This window comes from Apodemus sylvaticus, chromosome 5 (genome assembly GCF_947179515.1).
Source record: "Apodemus sylvaticus chromosome 5, mApoSyl1.1, whole genome shotgun sequence".
NCBI classification, from domain to species: domain Eukaryota; kingdom Metazoa; phylum Chordata; class Mammalia; order Rodentia; family Muridae; genus Apodemus; species Apodemus sylvaticus.
Window position 1 is genome coordinate 52,671,747 of NC_067476.1, and position 20,071 is coordinate 52,691,817.

Consider the following 20,071-nt stretch of genomic DNA (forward strand, 5'->3'; position numbering starts at 1 on the left):
GCGCCTGCCCAGATTATATTGTGAGGTTAGAAATGTAGTGGTTTCAAAGTTAGAAACATGACACTGTGCTTTTCTTCGCTGCTAAGTCGAAATGATTATCATACTTTCTCTCCATTTTCTTCCAGTTGTTATCGCTGCTGATGGAGTGCTGAAGGTAGGACTGTTTCTTTTCATTTGAAGAGAGTTGCCTGTTTCTGATGATGGCTTTGTAACTAACAGTCTCCCATCAGCACTGGGTAGAAAGTTGACGTTGGTTCCTATGTCCTCAGATCTGTGACTTCGGTGCCTCACGGTTTCATAACCACACAACACACATGTCCTTGGTTGGAACTTTCCCATGGATGGCTCCAGAAGTTATCCAGAGTCTCCCTGTGTCTGAAACCTGTGACACGTATTCCTATGGTGTGGTGAGTACGTTTCTCATTTTAGAGAAGAAAGTAGCCACAGCTTAGCCTGCTTGTGCCTGAGACAGCTGGGTCATCCACAGTGGAGCCATTAAGGAAAGTGGCCACAGTTTAGCTTCCTCGTGCCTGAGACAGGAGAGTCACCTACAGTGGAGGCATTAGGGAGGGGCTTTCCAGCTATCACAATGTGTGCTTGGATCACTTACGATTCCGAGCTAATCTGTCCTGCAATAAGAAGAACCCTCACTACTTCCAAGAAGCAAATAATACAGAGCCTGGCCAGCGTGAGGCCTGCTGGGAGCCTGGCCAGCGCGAGGCCTGCTGGGAAAGCTGTTCTGCTGGGTGGACGGACGCATGACCCTAGAGCAGCCGTGCAGTTCACTGATACTGCGAATCTCTTGGAATATGTTTGCTTGTAATAGATGCCCACATGGTGTGTGACGGCCAGGAGCTGCCAACTGAGCTAAACTTTTGCATTTCTGAAACTTCAAAAGAACATGTAGTTAGACCAGATTAGCCTTGCCCAGGTCTACTGCAAATGCTACAAAAACAAACGGTGAAGTGAGGGGGGTTAGAGCAGATGGAATGACGGAATGATGGCAGACAGGACTAAGAGTAGAATAGAGGGAGGAGCCAGCTAAGGAGGAAGAAGCCTCTGGTAGGGCATTTCCTGCTGCAGGAAGGAATCCTTTGTAGCTCCTTGTTTGAAGATTTTTTTTCTTCTAGAGTGATATATCCTTTTAAAGACCCAGAGCATCATGGGGAATTCTGAGTCTCTGGGTCTCAATGCCCTCTGTGCCGCATACACCACTTTTACTTTACACGGGATTACCTTGCAAAAAGGACATTAACACTGTAAGAAACAGCTCACACCCTGTCCACACACCCTTTTTCCTGAGGTGGGGGGAGGTGGCCAGAGAGGACCACATGTCAGGCGCACCCCTTTCCTTCGTCAATCCACACATGAGCTGACTTCCTTACGTGTGCGGCTTCTTCAGTGGGCCTGTGCTTCCCAAACCGTGTCACCTCTCATGGACCTGTGAATCCTGACGGCTACTGAAAACAGTTTCAAGAATGGATTGTGTATTTTTTGGCTAAAGTCAAGGTTTTTAAAGGGGTTAAATGTTAACAGTAGCATCAGCATTAAATATCTAATTCCTCTGAATTCTGAATGTTTGTAAGAATGCAAACTTTATTATTCTGGAGAGCAAGGAAACATTTCTCACAGATAGAAAGGGGGAAACAAAATAATCGTCCCAGAGGAGACTGGCTTCCCAGGCTGTGTTCTATGTCATCACAGTGTAGTCGGCAACGCTCATCTGGAAATTCTGAAAGCAGGGAGTTTGTTACAATGCGAGGCGTTTTGTGCTCAGGCTTAGCTGGCGGCATGTTCACGGCCCTGGGTTCAATCCCCAGCACGGGAGGGAAAAGCTAAGCTCCTGGGACATTGTCTTCTCTTGCCAGCTCACCGTCCTTTACTTTAGGGAAAATGAGTTAGTCTCTGGGCTGGACACAAACGTGAGCTGATTTAGGTTTTGCACGGCAAGTGTGACGGTGAAAGCGCCTCGTTTCATTCTGTGCAGCAGAAGCCAGTGTGCCGCTCTCTGCTGCTCCTCCTGTGGAGCAAGGAGCGTGGGAGGCAGCAGTGTGCGTGGCTGAGCTCCCGGGTCTGGGGTCGGCTGGCTCTCCCTGCATGTGCAGGTGTATGTAAGGGTGGAGACACACTCAGACGCCGTCTTCTCACGTACCTTGATGGGTTCTCCGGCCTGTTTCCTACTCCAGAAGCCCATGTATAAAATTTGTACTTTGATAATTCTCCCCAAGCCTTGGAATTTCCCTATTAGAGATTTTTGACCTAAAGTCACAACTATGAGTTGTGTATAGAATGAACTTTTAGTTTCAATATTATTGGATTTATGAAAATAAACTTCATACCACTTCCTTTCACAAGCTTCTGGATGCCTGGGGCTTTGTGTGAAACAAACGTCCCCCTCTGCCTTTCCTTAGTCAGTGCCCTCTTGGTACCTGTAACGAAGAACTAATGCCTTCTCCCCTGGAAGCCATAGCTGTTGACCATGACTCCTATAGATACCAAGGATCGCTCCTGTATCTTTGAACCTTTCTGTCAGTTCTCGTTGAGCTCTTCCTTGAGGCTGCCTGCATCTTTCTTCCTGGAGCTGTAGGTTTTCCATTTGTTTATAAAAACCTTTCACTCCAGAGATTGTGTGCCACTTTTGAGAGAGGGATCTCTATGTGTGTGCACGTGAGGCCTTCAGTCAATGTATACCACCCCCACCTTTGCTCAACCTTGTGTGGCTTTCCTGGGGGGAGGATGGTTTTGTCTTGTTTTGTTTTTAAGTCAAGGGCTCACTATGTAGCCCTGGCTGACCTGGAATTTTCTATGTAGGTCAGGACTGCCTGCAACTCACACAGGGATCTGCCTCTCACCTAGCCTCTGGTATTAAAGACATGGGCCTTCCTGCTGCCTGGGAAAGGGATATAAGACACTGAACAAGCTATTTCCTAAAACGAATCCACACTGCCAGGACTACCCTCCACCACACACCAGGTGTGGCTCAGAGCCCAACTACCCAGTCCCCCAACTGTATCAGTCTCAATTCAGAGTTCATGCAAGAGCCTTCCTGCCCTTGAGTGGCAGAAATAGAAATGTTTCATTGTCTCCTTAAAATCAGTTTGGGGGTTGAAGAGATGGCTATTCCTCCAGAGGACCTCAGTTCAGTTCCCAGCACCCACATAGGGGTCATAACTGTCTGTAATTCCCATCCCTGGGATCTCTTCTGGCCTCTGCATAAACTACACTTGTGTCAAACAGACATACATTCAAGCAAACTTAAACTAAAAACAAGGATCACAAAGCAACAACAAAGCCAGCACCTGGGCTGACAGTGTGGGTAACCGTGCTGCAAGGCTGAGGAGCTGAACTGAATCCCTAGACGGACCCACGTGGTCGGAGAGAACAGACTCTCTCAAGCCATTGTCCGCCTACCACATGCATGCCGTGCATAAAATAAATAATTATAAAATCGCCTGCCATTACTAGTTTCTCTTTAAGCGAAGTTTGAGAATGCTGGCTTACCTCACACAGAGAATTCTGTCAGCAGAAGCTCAGAGAAGTATGTTGGTGCTGATTCCGTGAGAAGAATTTGGGGTGACATTCAGCCCTGCCCTTCTCATTCTGTCCATTCTAAATGGGCCTCATCAGAGAGGGAGGGAGGGAGGGAGGGAGGGAGGGAGGGAGGGAGAGAGAGAGAGAGAGAGAGAGAGAGAGAATGCAAGCCTTGCTCTCCAGAACTCTTTGTTGTAAATAGCCATTTAAACAAACAAAAAACCCAAAGCAGTTATGGGTTCCCAGTAGGCTGGGCATCAGGGAGTGCAGAGTTGTTCCAGCTGAGGCATACGTGTTTGTGCTCCTCAGACTTCGAACGTGGTGCCTACCTAAGAAAACAGTACAGTTACACAGAATCTAGTGTCCCTTCCAAAGGGAGACCGCCGCTCTAACATAAAACATGCCGTAGTTCTTAACTGGGAGAACATGGCCATCAAAAAGTTGATTTTTGAAACTCACCCAAAAAAAATGAGGCCTGGTTTTGTTTTTAGTCTTTCTCCCTTGATAAACTTGAGTTTTATCTGAACACGTGGCAAAACTAACTAGTCTCCTGCTGCCGTCAAAGACACTTCTTGTTGCTCCACAGAGCAACAGAGCTAGGCAGCTTGTCCTTTCTCCAAGGAGAACTTTTACAAGAAAGACGTTTGTATAGCCTTAGCACGTGATTTGCTAAGAAGGGTACAGATCCCTGAACAGGCGGCCTGTGAGAGGACACGGCTTGTCACCCTCCACAGAGAGTACACTGCTTGTCACCCTCCACAGAGAGCACACGGCTTGTCACCCTCCACAGACAAAGCTTTCCCAGTGGCAGTGCAAAAGGGTTTACCTTCCTAGGAGCTTCCAGCCAAAACCAGCTTCAACAGAGGGAGCTTAAGAGGCAGCCTCTGCAACTTGTCTAGAGTACTGTTCCAGAACCAGCCTGGCTCAGGTAATGGCTTCCTATTGTTTGTGAGAGAAAAGGCAGAAATCCACAGCCCTGTCCAAGATTCTGTTCTGTAAACTGAAAATAGAAATTTTCCTTGTGAGTGCAGCTTAACTGGAAGGGCGTCTTGATATACAATGAGCTGGAAAATATTTTATAGGTGAAAGGTCACAGCAGTGCTTGGCCTGCATCCTCGGAACTGGAATTTTAAGGCACCAGCTTAATGTATTTTTAGACCTCCAAGTGACTTCCTCAACAAACTTACTTCTTGTGCCAAATGTCATTTTTATTGAATATTTAAAAAAAAAAGCCCCCCTAGCTTGTTCTGCTTTCATTTGGGCACGTCCCCAAATCTGGGGACTTAAGGGGAATTACGGGAGGGGCTGGTAGCAGCACCCTATGTGGACCTTGTTCTGGTTCTGTAACCTGAGGTTCCTTGCAGTATGCACCTCTGTCCCCACGGTTCTGAGTCCCCCAAGCCACCTCCCTTGGCTACCGTCACTATTCAGAGGCACAGATGGAATGACACAGTCCAGTTGTGTCAGGGTCACACCTCTTCATTGATTAGACTTTTGATATTTTCCAGCCAGACATTTTGGTCTAAAAAAGTGAAGAATAAACACCTTCCTGCTGCTATTGCCTCAGAGTCCCAGGGGCTGCATTTTACTCTAGAATCCAGGCAGGTTTTACCTGTGGGTACACACTTGTGTGCCTGTCGTGCCTGTCCCCCAAACTTAGAGAAGGGGAGGCCCGAATTGTTCACCTGAGTGTTGGCGAGGCTGGAGCATTTGACTATTTTGAAGCTGCCTCCTTATTTCCATTTCTCCACTCTTCATCCTCTGACCCCTCCTGTCGCTGGCACCACAGAGACTGGTGATCACAGGAAATTGAGGAACCTCATTTCCTGCCCTGCCCAGCCCAGTGCTGCCTCTCCCCTGCCCAGGCAGTGTGGCCTGGAGACTGCATTCCGGTGCTGATGCTTCCCCTCCCTCCCACACGTACAGCCAGCGCCAGCATCATCCCCTTCTGGGGTGCCCTTACCTTTCCTAATCACTTGTGTGACTCAAATAGAATTATTCAGTAGCTCTTCTGAAGAAGTACCTTACACACTTGATTAAAAGCCCAAAGAGGCTTCAGGGATTTTTTTTCCTCTTCTGCTTGAGGAGCATCTGCCAATTTCCCTGATTTTCTTGCTAATTATCTTTGTATTCGCCAGCATTCAGTTAGCATGCTATGGGTTGAACAAGACGGCAGGCTGGCTGAGGATATAATGACTGTACAGGTTAAGGCTTGCAGGACTTCCTCGGATAGAGCCATGCTGTCCATCTAGACTTATCTTTAAAAATGGGCCTTTGAGTTTGCAGCAAGGGAGAGCAAAAGCTACCTTGCAGTTGTCGCCCGGAGTCAGCCTTGGCTGTGCACCTGCAGTGGAGCCTGTTGTGTTCCTCCATCAGTGGGGCGTCCCTGTCCCCAGAATTACATGGGATGAGAGCCCAGCCTCCAAGTAAGAGAGCAGTTTGTATCCCTGCTGACCTATGTGGTAGCTGGACGTATGTGGGCAAGTTCATCTGACATTCCTAAACACGGTTATCCTCACCTATAAATTGAGGATGATATTGGAGGCCTTGATAATAATCAAGGCAACACATGTAATGGGGATTCGGGGCACATTGGGTCCTCAATAAATTATAGTGCTTCTCAAATTCCGATTATTAACAAAATTAGGATTGCTTTTGTGCTTTGCAGTGTACCGGTAGACACATCTTGTGATGCCAGGCTGGCATGGGGACACATGCCTGTAATCCTAGCACTTGGGAGGCTGAGGCAGGAGTATCATGGGTTCAAGGCTAGCCTGAGCTACATAGTCTTGTCTCTTGTCTCAAAACCAATTTTTTGGATGTCTATTTGAATAAAAGGTAAAAGCAACTGGGTGTTCAAATCTCCATTACCCAGTGCTTAAAGAGAAAGCAAACCCACCATCCTAGAACAGGTTTCCCCTCCGCGGCCTTGCCATGGCTGCTCATTGCTACGCCTAGGTTGACTTCTACACAGAGTTGGATGCATGGGGTCACTCACACACACAGTCAGCTTATATGCTTACTAACTGCACTGTACTTCAGAGTATGACATCATATATGAATGTAGGAATGGAGCCCTTAGAATGACTCATTCCGAATTTTGTCCAAACTACAATATCTAAATGTTCTAATTTCACAGATATCTATCAGTATGGGGCAGATGAGTTTGCTAATGATTTGAACTGAGGACTTTGATTTTTTTTTTGTTGTTGTTGTTTTTTTTTTTATTGAACCTTTAAAACTGTGTTGAATTCCTGGTTACTATCTAAAAAAAAGTGTATCTGAGATTCAAGGCAGAAAGAGTGTTCTCAAACAAAATAAAAAACTTAATCTGTGGGAATATGTGAAAATACTGGGGAGTCTTAAGATCAAGTCTAATCGCTAATATAAAATTATAAGTATAGACACTCCAATTTCTAAAACAAGGTTTTTTAATATACAAAGAACATAAATGTATATAATATATGGTAGAAGTCCTATGTATGAATATATATATATATACATATATATATACATATATATACACATATATATAGTATAAGTTTCTACAGATGGTTGGCTATGTCTAGTAATTGGATACAATTAAATGCTAAGCTACATTTTCAGTAATAAACCAATATAAAATACCAGAATAAAAATTCCATTTTCTTTTTGTTATAGGTTCTCTGGGAGATGCTAACAAGGGAGGTCCCCTTTAAAGGTTTGGAAGGATTACAAGTAGCTTGGCTTGTAGTGGAAAAAAACGAGGTAAGACTCCGTTTCTCCATTCAGGTGCATAGATCAGAAAACAGTATTGGGGTTTTGCAAAAGACTTTTTCATCTTCTTCAAATTGAAAGTAAGTTCACGCTTATGGAAAGATTAGCAGTAGGAGCTAACACAAAGGGTCAGAGTGATGTTATTCCTCATGAATGGACCCTTTACATCTAATTGTTGCAGCTTCACGTCGTGATGCTGTAGATCAAAAATTGTACAAGTACTGTACTAGTTTCTCAGTCTCAATTGTAAAACCTGGGGGTTTGTTCTTAGTGATGAAAGAAGCCATTGCGTCCAAGGTAGGGGAACAGTTTAACTGCATCTCCTGCGTTCAGGACATCCTTTTTACCGGCCGGGAGTTGATCTATCTGTGAGAGACCTTCAGCTACTTCAACTTACCTCTCCCAGCAGGAGTCACTATAGTACAAGAAACTGTCGCTTAGATGAGAATTTCAAAAATAAAAGAAGAAAAAATAGTTTCAAAAAGGGGAAAAAATTACAGTTTTGCCACCTACGTTGAGCACTACATTGAAGATGAGCTCCTGACTGGAATCGGCGAGGCGGGTGGCGAGAGCGCTGGCTTCTTCATGCAGAGTCGTTCCATTTCAAAGGAACTTCAGTGGCGTAAACACCGTGTGTGCTGTGTCCCCGGCCTCGCTTTTCTTCCTCCCACAAATTGAGGCTTTCAGCTAGTTGGACCTACGAGCCCACATCAGAGAGCGCGGCACATCCATATCAAAGACAGCAACTACATTCTGAAAGGTTTCAAATTGTCACTGAGACGCACAGCCATGGAAATCTCTCAGCCTCAGATGAAGCATCTGGTCTCACAGCATCAGGAGGACTGGGATGGCGTGGTGGCCGTGCACGCTCGCCTTTGCAAGGCAAAACCACTTATTTCCCAGAAGTTCCTCATTCCCATTTCCGTGTACAAAGGCCGAGTGTAACCTTAAAGTAAGATAGTCCCCACATGGAGACTGTATAAAGACAGTCCCCTTTAGCGCTTTCACAGAACTGAATTGACCTGCCCCACCCCCATGTGAGGATAGAGCAGCCAGGTTAATCAGAAAGCTGCTGTTGACTAGAAGAAACCAAGACTCCGTCTCCTGGAGCCCACTAACCCAGAACCACCGGACTCGCTGAGGACGGGAGGCGCGTAGTAGTGGCTGACGTTGATGGGAGGGGGCTGCCAGCAGAGGAGATGAAAAGGACTTCAATCCAAGACCAGACTTACCCATAGCTCCACCAGAGCTGTTAGCTTTTAATTAGACGATAGTAATTTTCCATGCACCGTTCAGTAAGACCTCACATGGGAAAACTGATCATTTTGGACATGAAGACTCACTTGCTTCTGTTCTATATCTTTTGCCAGTGAGGTGGTTGGGTGTTTAGTTCAGGTTTTGCAAATCTAAGCAAAGACAGCACTCACCTTCTGCTGACCCAGAAGCAGGGAACTCTACAAAATCTCTATACCACACGGGATGGGCCAGAAAAGGGCTTTAGAAAGCCACCCAGATCCTCCAGAGTTGACAGAATAGTACGTATTTTGCAGTAATATTTTATCTGGAGAAAGACAGAGTAGGTTGCAATCCAGCGCACCTTTAAAGCATTGGGTATTTAACGCTGAAGAGAATGATGGGTGCCCACCCTGCCTGAGAGTTAGGAAGCTCCCACCAGCACCCCTCAGAACTTAACATCACACACACAAAAGCCATCTCCTGTCCCTAGAGCCAATGGACGTATGGCGGTGTGCTATGACTTCCCGAGCTGTTCATTAAGAAATAGCAAGCCGGGCGGTGGTGGCGCACGCTTGTAATCCCAGCACTCTGGGAGGCAGAGACAGGCGGATTTCTGAGTTCGAGGCCAGCCTGGTCTACAGAGTGAGTTCCAGAACAGCCAGGGCTATACGGAGAAACCCTGTCTCAAAAAAAAAAAAAAAAAAAAAAAAAAAGCAAATTGAGAGAACCCACATGGTGACACGGTCTCAGCTTGCCAGTGAGTCGGAGTACAGCTGCTTGATGTAAGGGTAATTATCTATTCTTCCCATTCTGCACAGTACTTATTTGTGGGGGAAAAAGTTGAAATTAAGCCTCGATGGGACTTGCAGTGTCACCATTCAAGGTGTCTTCACTTTGCCATTAGAGGCACTGGTTTCCAAACATGTTCTGCTCACATAGTGTCAAAGCAGTTCCCAGAGATTGAGTTCGCTTCAAGAAGCCTAACTCATAAAACCTCTTCAACTTCCAATATTTCATTTGTCTTTACTGTTGAATACCTTCAGTTATCGGGTTGGAGAAAGGTTTCCATATTTCCAGCAGTCTTCATTTAACTAAGAATAATGTGTTTAAACTGCCAAGGAGAGATTGTTAATGTGACCTATCTAGTCATTCTGTAACATCTATATCCAATTAGTAGAGTAAATTTAAAAAACAGATTTTTTTATTTTGAAATAATTCTGGACTCCTAGGAGCCTGTAGAAGTATTTACCCAGCTTCCCACTGTTGATGCCTTATATAGCTGCAGCGGCATCTGAGCTGGCCAGTTAGGATTGGGACAGCACTCTTAAACTAGGTGGGCGACCTATAGCCTCTGGCTCCTTCAGAGCATTTCATCTGAGCCTATAGAGAGTCGTGCTTTCTAACATTATATCTAGAGCCTTTGCTTCTCAACTCTTATGGAATAAGGCTTTTGACTAATCATTTCTGACATTAGCTTCTATTAAAAACAGATTGGTAAACCCTGTTACACCTTCCTAAGGGAGCAGTGAACCTGCACAGAAGGCAGTGACTGAGAGGGCATCACTGAGAACGTCTTAAATACAAGAGATATATGTATTTGCTTTTTTTTTTTAATCTGCACGAAAAACCAGTGAGTCTTCAGAATTTTCTAGAGTATAATTTCTACAAAATGTCCTAGAGTATAATTTCTACTTTCATAAACACTTGGATTCTGACATAAATGTATTTCATTGTAAATAGCAAATTAATTAGCATTAAAAAATCTTCATCTTATTGGGACCCAGTGAGATGACTCAGCAGGTAAAGACACTTGCCTCCAAGCCTGACAACCTGGATTTAATTCCTTAGACCCACATGGTAGGAGGAGAGAATTAGCTTTCTTAAATTGTCTTTTCATTTCCATAATGCACAGGTATGCATTTACATGCACACACACATACACACACACACACACACACAGTAAAGCATAGCACAAAAGTTTAAAACGTAAATTTGATCTACTACTCTTTAACTTTAAAAAGGTAAAACCAACAATTTTTGCATCTTACATATAAAATGGCGCAAAAATATTTTTTAAAACAATATCCTACCTAGTATAGTTATTGGGAGACACTCTGCTTTTAAACGTGAACTCTTTGTTCTAAAATATTTAAGCTGAAAGTTGTGTTACCACATAGTACCAAGATGTGGCTATTTACATGTGCTTGGATGCACTAGGAATGCATTAAAGTTTTGTAATCGGGACATAAATACTTCAGATCCTGCTTTCAAGTACCTTTTAATGCAATAACGAAATCCCTTACATAAAATTATCTGAGTCTGTGATTAACTAATACTTGACAATATTAGACATTTAAGATTACTTTTCTCTTTATGTAATGTTCAAAATGTTGTATCTGAAAAGATTTCCCAGTGAGAAAAGAGGACAGCAGGCCATTCAGCCTGTTGACACCGCCCTGATGGTAAACATGGAGACAAGGCTGTAGTACGCCCCCCTGAAACCTTCTGGTCACCTGTGTGGAGCACACGCAGCCACACGCATGCAACTATAGTGTGTCTTCACTCATTCTCACTCCCAACCGTCTTCTGTCTTCTAAGCAAACAACTGACTTTCCTTCAATCTCCATCAAAAATGTGCAGCTCACGTATACTAACATAACAGTTGAAAGCATCGTTCTCCTCTGTGATGTCAAAAGACTAGGAGTTTCCAAGGCTTGACATAGCCTTAATTTGGAGAGCTTGCTTGTTTATTAACTTTATTTTGATATCAAGACTGTCTGAAATTCTAATGTAACGTAATGGATAAACTATCAAATGTATTCTTGTCCAGACACCTATTTTTTTAGGTCTCTGCATCATTTCACCCAAATGCAGCCAAATTCAGTTTTAAATTTTATATTTGTAAAATTTCCTTGGCAGACAGTTCTAGGGACTTTACACCGCAGTGCTTAGCTTCACAGTTCCACACTCTATAACACCCACCCACCCTTCCACGCACACCTTCAGCACGAGGGATGCAGCCCAGTGCTTGTGAGTGCCTGTTACTCTGCCACCCCAATGTTCTCTCTATAGCAGCTGCTTTGACAGCCCTGGCTCTGCTGAAAAGAAAACCAGAAAACCTAACTCACCCACATGCAACATGCTTCAAGTCAGCGTAGCTGTGTAATGTGAAGAACAAACGAAAATTCTACAGAAAACATGGACTAGGCATAACCTTATTAGACAAGATGATGAGGCATTTTAAGGTGCTTAGCCTTGTGGGTAAATGACATTGAGTGGCCGCAAACAGAGGCAGAGAGAGGTAAGCTGTGTTGATGACTTGGTTCCAAAACCAGCCATGTTGCTAGTGACAGTACTTAAAAGTCATAGTTAGCTTGTGAATAATGTAAAAACCAGTCTCCTTTGATTTCTTGTGTGCGGGGTGTTGTGCTCTTGAGAAGTCTGGTATATTTGAAAACTGTTAAAATCTTTTTCTGTTTATTTGTAATTTAGTTAGATGCTAAGTCCAGAAAGTCATAAACTTCATTTTGTTTACTGGACTCACATAAATACACATGGAGCATGTGAGATTGGCGGCTCGCAGGGGAGTTCTTGGTTGCGTGATGCTCTGCGGTACATCGAAGGGTGGCATTTATCTTTATGGTGCTGAAGATCACTGGCTCACACAGGCCAGGACATTCTGTTGGTGTTGGCTGGACCGTTCAGCCTTTTAAAACAAAAATTCCTCCCTGAGATAGGGGGATGTCATGTTCTATGAGAACCAGACCTGTAGGGCGTGTGAGTAGGATTGATCCTCAGAAGCCAATTTGTTTTGTATCAAGTCTGGTTCAGTACACGGGTGTGACCAGAGGTGAAGCCAAATGAGTCTTGTGTGCTGAATGGCACATTCAGAATTACCAGTGAGAAAATGCAGAGTGATCTTCTGTGCCAAGGATGGTTTCGGAGCCTCACACCTATTGCCAAAACCCAATTTGTTTCCTAGTTACCTGGCTGGTGTGCACAGATCTTAAGTTGCTATAAAAACGCAGTAATAAATTTGTGGTTTTAAACACAGCATCCTGCCCCAGCTTGCCCTCTCCCGCTGTAGCTGTGATTGTTCCGCTGCATTTGTCACGATGAACCTGACATTTCCATCTACCAGGATTTCTACCTGGGAAAGCCGGAGCCTTGGGAGATCTGCAGGGCAGATCGGAACATGAATTCTCCCGTCACATATTAATATTAATCTGTGGAAGCTTCAAATTCTGTGTCTTGTTTAAGCTTCCAAATTAACCGTTTGCTGATCCATCAGAGGTCATTTCCTCGTCCTGGGGAATAAACCCACATTTTCTCTTCTGTTCTCCTCCTTTGGTGCAGAGATTAACCATTCCAAGCAGTTGCCCCAGAAGCTTTGCTGAACTGCTCCGTCAGTGCTGGGAGGCTGATGCCAAGGTATGTCATTGGGGTTCGCATTTCTGAAGCCTCACCTGTCCATTTGTGAGGTTTTAAAACATGGGGTAGCATTTGAATTGCCAGGCCTGTGAGCCCCAGGATGATGGCTGAGGCCCCAGGTGGACACCTCCATAATCTTAATCGAGTGACTATTATTGACTTTTCTCTTTTTACAGCATTTGTTGGCATTCTGGCCTGAAAAGCAGTTTTGTTCTTTTGCTTTTTATCATGACCATGTGCCTTGTTAAAAAAACAAAACAGCTAACACAGTACATACTATATGTGAGACTGTGTTTCGAGTGCTTTCTATTAACTCTTGGATATAGAAACTGATCGATCTCAGCCTGGGCTCACAGATGGAACCAAGGAGGCACAGGTTAAATGATGGGCCAAGGCCACACGCCAGTACTGGTGGGGCCAGATGTGAGCCCAGAGCGTCTGCTGAGGCTCCCGCCCTTAGCCTCTTCTCCAGTGCCTTTCTCTCTAACAGAGGAGTGGGGAGAAGTTTTGCTTTGGTAGAATCACAGAGTGTGTCATCCCTGAACAAGTCCAGGGATGTTTCATTGTTTCACAATGAAACTAAAGAAATTCCAATCCTAGGCTTTCATGCATTTATCACATGTAAGCATGGAGAGCCCATCTCCTCTCCGCACAAAGTTCAGCTTTACGAAAATATCCTTGGGTGAGCGGTGGTGGCACACGCCTTTCAGCCGAGCACTCAGGAGACAGAGGCAGGTGGATCTCTGTGAGCCTGAGGCCAACCTGGTCTGCGGAGAGAGTTCCAGGACAGCAGGGTTGTTACACAGAGGAAACCCTGTCTTGAAGAAGGAACAAAAAAAAAAAAAAAAAAAAAAAAACAAACTTCTTGGATACATGTGGAAATAGGTATGAATAAAATGATAGCTAGTTGGATTTGCTTCAAAGTAAAGTGCAGGGGGACGTACAGCTGTATGAATTAAACACGGTCTGCAGGACACATTTTGAAGCTCAGGCATAGACTATAGAGGCGCATTATATTGTTTTGTGAATGCTTGGATTTCCATAGTAAAGGTTATAATTTTAAAATGAGTCTCATAGATTAAACATTAAAACAATCGGGCAATCAAAACTCAAGAAAGAAAAAGAAGTCGTAATTTAAATTTGTATAATTTTTTTCATGGAAATTGAGGTCTTACTACCTATTCAAATATAGAGGCTTTAAAAAGTAATAAAGAAGACATAATAATATGGAATTCTTCCACAATTTATACCCATTTCCAGTGAGAGCCCAGGAATGAACAGTAATGATATGTCTGTTCTTGAGCTGTGTGCTTCGTTAGTGGAAGACACCATGGGCGTGTGGACAGAATTCACGTTGATTCACACACAATATGCCTGGCATATTGTCTTACCCCAAGGGCAAAGTACAGTGGCCCAGCAGCAAGAGCCCATCTTGGGAAGCCTCGTAGCCGTGCACCCTGATTCCCTGGCTAGGAAGACTGGCTAATGGGGCTCCCTAGCCATATGCATCCTGCCTTGGCCTGGCGTCCAGCAGACTTCTGTCAGCCTCTCATCAGCTCCATATAACTTAGTGCTTTTTTTTTCTTAAAGCACATGACATTGCAGTCGTTACTATTTTCATGAGTTCACGGGCAGCATCCCAAGAGGTCGAGTGCTCCAACCTACCCTTCTGCTTTAGGACCTCCTATTTTCAGTGTGTGATTTCTTTTTCCAGAATTAGAGGTTTTAATTATTAGCATTAAAAGAAATGTACACTTTACCACTAGTTAAGTTAAACTATAGAGATGTTTGTACGTTCCTTTTCAAAAACGGACTGTTTAAATGACGTCACAGCTCCTCTACTTTTGTGTCCGCTACAACATGCAGTGAGTGTATAGCAGTATTTTCTCATTCATGCTAAAAAAATTTCACTTGAAATTATTTGCATTGAGCTAGAATAATGCATCCAGATTTCTAGAACTGTAATTATATTTCAGTGTGATTCAATTCCTTGGTTGAAAACTTGGTGCTACATCCTTAGAATGTGCGCTTAAATGATGATATGACCATGTCAAACAGCAAGGAATTTAAGCCCAGAGCAATAGGCATGATTCTTGCATACCTGTAACATGTAGGAAGTTGAATCCTCTTTAGAACCCAAAGACCTTGTGTTACAGGGGTTAGGGTTAGGGTTTGAACCGGATTTTTGCTTTCTACATTCGTGACATTTCATTCTGATAAAAGTACTCCAGGCCACTGTGTTTGTTTTGATCAGAGAATGGCTGTAGCCCACCCGTCAGTGCTGAAGGCTGATGTGCCACACAGGCTTCCTTCCCTGAGCATGCTTTCTCCAGCAACATTCACCAATCCTACCTTCCCAGACACTGTGAGCCCTTGCCCAGACCACAGGCAGTCTGCCTTATTATCCTATATATAGTGATATATTTTCCTTCTCAATGGATTGCAGGTTCTGCGAGGGAATATAAATATTTTTTTACACAAACATGCATGCTTTTAAAGCATCAAGTCTTCTATCTCATAGAGTATGATACCCATTCCTACCTGATTCTCAGCAATAAAAAGTAGATGCAGAAACCAGACCCCAGTGAATTCTCTGACATTTTCAGAGTTGGGTCCAGTCCTGCTGTACAGAGAACAGCAGTCGGTTAGAGTATTTTATTTCCTGTTTTAGACTTTAGACTATTAAACTTAGATCATAATATTCAGTTTCCCTCTAGGGCTAGTGTTCTACAGTGAGGGAGATATATAGGGAAAACCTGATATTGTCTAAGTGATAGTATGTCCTAGTGGCCTAAATCATGTGCTCAAAATATTCTATTGTAATATGTAAATGTAGCTTAGCTGGTTGCATGTGGAATAGATGAAGAGAATTATAAGTCTACATAGAGCCGGGCGGTGGTGGCGCACACCTTTAATCCCAGCACTTTGGAGGCAGAGGCAGGCAGATTTCTGAGTTTGAGGCCAGCCTGGTCTACAGAGTGAGTTCCAGGACAGTCAGGGCTACACAGAGAAACCCTGTCTCAGAAAAACAAGCAAACAAACAAAAAAAGTCTACATAGTAAGTCCAAGACGAACTTGGGATATGCAAAACGCTATCTCAAAAATAAAATCATATGATATATATAGTGTGTATACATATTTATACATATATGAATATATACCCATATATGTATATGAATGAAAATAAAAGAAAGATGAGTATTGGTTTGTCTTAAAATGACAGCTGAGAATTAGGTAGGAATTAGTATCATACTCTATGAGATAAAAGATTTGAAGTTTAAAACCATAACCCAGGTTCTGCAACCAGCTTTCCATATAAAGCTGGAAACTTACACCTTTCTAAACTAGTTGTCCTGTGTATAAAATGGAAATAGCAAATAGAGATGTAAGATACAAAGATGCTTAATAAGAGGTCTTGACTGTGACTTCTTTTCAAGATAAGTAATCTGTTCGTGACACCGTCAGGGCACCTAAGCCCTTTGGAGGAGCATCCCCAGATCCCACACAGTGATGCCAACAGAGTTCCTCTTTGTTGTTGGGGGTGGGGTGTCTATTTTGCCTGGGCTGGTTTTGAACTACTGGGCTCCAGTAATCCTGGCTCAGCCCCCCAAGTAGCTAGGACTGCTGAAATGGACCACTGCAGCCAGCTCTTCCTGCTATGCCTGCATTTTAAATGCTCATTCTGATACTGTATGAGGGTGGGATTTAACTGTGATGATAAGGTTTTTTTTAAAGGGATGCTTATCACCTGAATACAAAGGAGTTTAATTTTATTTCAAGAATAATTAAATGTAGGAGAAAATAAGTTGTTAATAGTTCATTGGGTGGGCTGGGAATGGAGCTCACTTGGTAGAAGGCCCGCCTAGTATGTACAATATTCTGGGTTCATGTCCCTGCACTGCATAAACTAGATATGTTATATAGCTCAGCACTTGGGAGGTAGAAGGAAGATCAGGAATTCAGGGTCATCCGCAACTACAGAGAGCTGAAGGGCTAGCCTGGGACCATGAGCCAGATCTGTTAAAAAAAAAAAAAAATCATTAGCCCTGTGGCTGCTTTTCCTTACAAAATGAAGATTCTACATTCCCTGTACTTATTTTATAGTCATTTCTTGTGCAAAGTTACACCCTTTCCCCCCATTTAAAACCTGACACATTTGGGAGACATGAAGATAGGAACAAAGTTTGAAAAAATAGATTTGTTTACATGTACCCTGTTTAAAGCATTTTCCTTTGTTCATCAGTAACAGTTAACTGTGCTTTCTTACACACACACACACACACACACACACACCATATGTGTATGCACATGTGTGTGTGCCCTTAAAATCAGCGAAGACAGAAGTCAATAAATACGCTAGTTTTACATTTCTGAAAATGTAAAGCGCTTTTCTTAATGATGTCAGAAGCGCCCGGTCCTGAGAGCAAGCCACCTCAACATTGTTCCTTCCTGTTTTTGTGCTCCTAAATTAAAATGCGTGTTTTAATTGCTGTAGCTGTAATTTGTTCTGAAATGGTGTAATTATGAGGCTCGAGGAGGAGGAGGAGAGAACGCGCATCGTCCTTTTATTATGGTTCTCCAGTTTTGTTTTAACCTTTTGTCTGAGCCTTGGCTGGAGAGGAAGGAGTGAGGCAGAGGGGCCTGCGAGAGGCAGTCTGGAGAGCTTTGTCAGGAGCCGCCCTCAGAGCCCGGGATAAGCCGTGAGAACAATGACGATATTCTGGCTTTAATTTTTTTTTTTTTTTTGAGACCAACTGATTTGGGATGATTTATTAGTTCCAATGGGTTGGTAAGCAGATATTGCCTGCCCACACACATTTTTTAAAAAACAAGACAAAAAGGAAACATTGTGTAGTGAAGAGCAGAATGCTCAGAGTACGTAACGTAGCTAAACTCTGACCAGATCTACCACCCAAGCAAGACTGAGTTCTTCTCTCCATACACACAAGCGAGCACTTGTTCTCCCAACCTAATGCTGCATGGTAAAAAAATCACCATATGCATCTATCTATCCTTGGTACAGACTATGGCTCCCTGCACCTGGCTAAACGGCTGGTCTGCTGGGTTTACGCTGCAGCTGCACTTTCTCCTGTTCCCTTCCTCGAGTCTCATGGTGGGTCCTTCTTCTCTTCCTCAGAAACGGCCATCGTTCAAGCAAATCATTTCAATCCTGGAGTCTATGTCAAATGACACGAACCTTCCTGACCAGTGTAACTCATTTTTACACAACAAGGCCGAATGGAGGTAGGTACGGCCGGCGGAAGTCCCAGTCCACACACCTCACGGACAGTCCTGAGGCCTAAGAACAACTTGGGAGGACGGGGGATGGGGCAGTGAGCCCAAGAGTTGTAACCCCGCATGCATATGTGAGAGTTTCTCTGTGCTTCTTGTCTTAGTGTCTGGGAAGAGTACTGAGGTCATATCTTCTGAAACGAGGCCATTTCCAGACCCTTCTCTGTACACATTCTGTGTTAAGAAGCTTTGGCCTCTTTCCAGAAAAGAAACATCTTTTTAGTGTGTGTGTGTGTGTGTGTGTGCGTGTATGCATAGTGTAGAGCACTTTATCTGCTACCGTAGGAAGTGGGGAACCCATAAAACACATTAGATGTTATAAACCCTAACAAAACGAATGAGTAAAGAGAGTCGGATTGTGTGAGTGGAAAAAACAAGCCCAGATGGAGCAGTTGGACCAGGTCGAATGACGCAGGGAATATAAATAGCATGTTTGGGAGCTGGACACTGTTCCTCCCCTGACTCAGCGGAGATTTGAAGTAACTTCATCCCTGCTCCGGATATCCAAGGCAGTAACGCGATACCCTACGCCACCTGCTGGTGCAAAGTCAGTACTGCATGCACTGGCTCTTGCCGCCTGTCAGTAAGGAGGCCTGGGGGCCTTCCAGTTGATTGGTGTATCTTATTTATTTTTACTCCTTTGAAATAGCTATCTAGAACCATTGGCTTTCATACTGTTTTTTCTTAGCAATATAAAATTAATGCAGTGAGCTCCCATCTAAATCTGAGGACTTTTTTTTTTCTGGTCTAAAATTACATAACAAAACCTTGGTGTGACATTGTTTCCTACAATAACATGTAATCAGACCACTTCCCCTCAAACTCCATATGTGTGTCTCACTGCTCTTCAGACAAAGACAGAAATACTTATGGTTCAGAAGACCTACCATCCAGCCTTGTCTTGAGCATGCTGTAAGCTTTCAGTCCCTCCACAGAGGCCCAGGTCTCCCTCCCAGAGCCTCTCAGTGCAGTCTCCTTTTTATAGACACCCTGTTTCAGTTGCACATTCCTCCCACCCCAGCTCCCCCAGCTCCCATTAGCAGTCCAGGCAGCAGGTGACATTGCATTTCTGCAAGGGAGCAACCCCCACTCCCTGGCCAGGTCTGCTCCACAGAGCTCTGGGGATCACTACATTGATGTGTCTCACTGGAAAGCTGGGAAGTCAAACAACTGTTTTGTGTATCTCTGTCTCCATCTCCTTCAATAGCAACTGCTCAGTAAACATACTAAGCAGAAAGGAGGGAGGGAGGGAGGGAGGGAGGGAGAGAGAGAGAGAGAGAGAGAAGGAAGGAGGGAGGCCGGGCGGCAAGCAATCAGAGAGCGTGACTGTAGTGATATAAACACTGCTCTTGCCCTGGAAGATAAATGTGTACCCAGTGCGTTTGCCTAGGCATTGTGCCTCTAATTAAATTCTTTAAACCTCCCCTGGCCAATGCTCCTGCAGGTGCTGGGCTGTGATGATTGGTACAATGTCCCCAGACATACAACACTGTCAGCAGCAGCCTCAAAAACACCTGTGTCAAAATGCTATGAGAACACCACCATCCGAATTCCGCCCTGCCAAGCCCCATGACAGAGAAGGAATAGCTAACAGAGCGTTAACAATGAAATCTGATCCGACCGAATGTATAATACAGGGTTTCCCTAAGGAAATGCTATTTGATCTGTTATCCAAAGGATTAGAGGGATTTTAAAATTGTGAGTATCAGTGTGTTTGAGATAGGGTTCTCTAAGTGTGCCAACGATGAAAACAAAGCAAAGTTACTAAATTTTCTGCAAAAAAAAAAATAATAATAATTGAAATTTCCCATAGCCCAAACCAATA

At 43.9% G+C, this 20,071-nt stretch overlaps 1 protein-coding gene across 3 annotated transcripts in view; it reads left to right on the top strand.

Annotated features, from left to right (window-relative positions):
• Window positions 1–20,071, top strand: part of Map3k20 (mitogen-activated protein kinase kinase kinase 20) — a 160,062-nt gene that overhangs the window by 85,323 nt on the left and 54,668 nt on the right. For all 3 annotated transcript variants that reach the window (XM_052182694.1, XM_052182696.1, XM_052182697.1), the window contains exons 6-10: window positions 126–154; window positions 270–407; window positions 7,192–7,278; window positions 12,880–12,954; window positions 18,092–18,198. In XM_052182694.1, coding sequence (XP_052038654.1) covers window positions 126–154; window positions 270–407; window positions 7,192–7,278; window positions 12,880–12,954; window positions 18,092–18,198 — 436 coding nt within the window. The remainder of the gene's footprint in view (window positions 1–125; window positions 155–269; window positions 408–7,191; window positions 7,279–12,879; window positions 12,955–18,091; window positions 18,199–20,071) is intronic.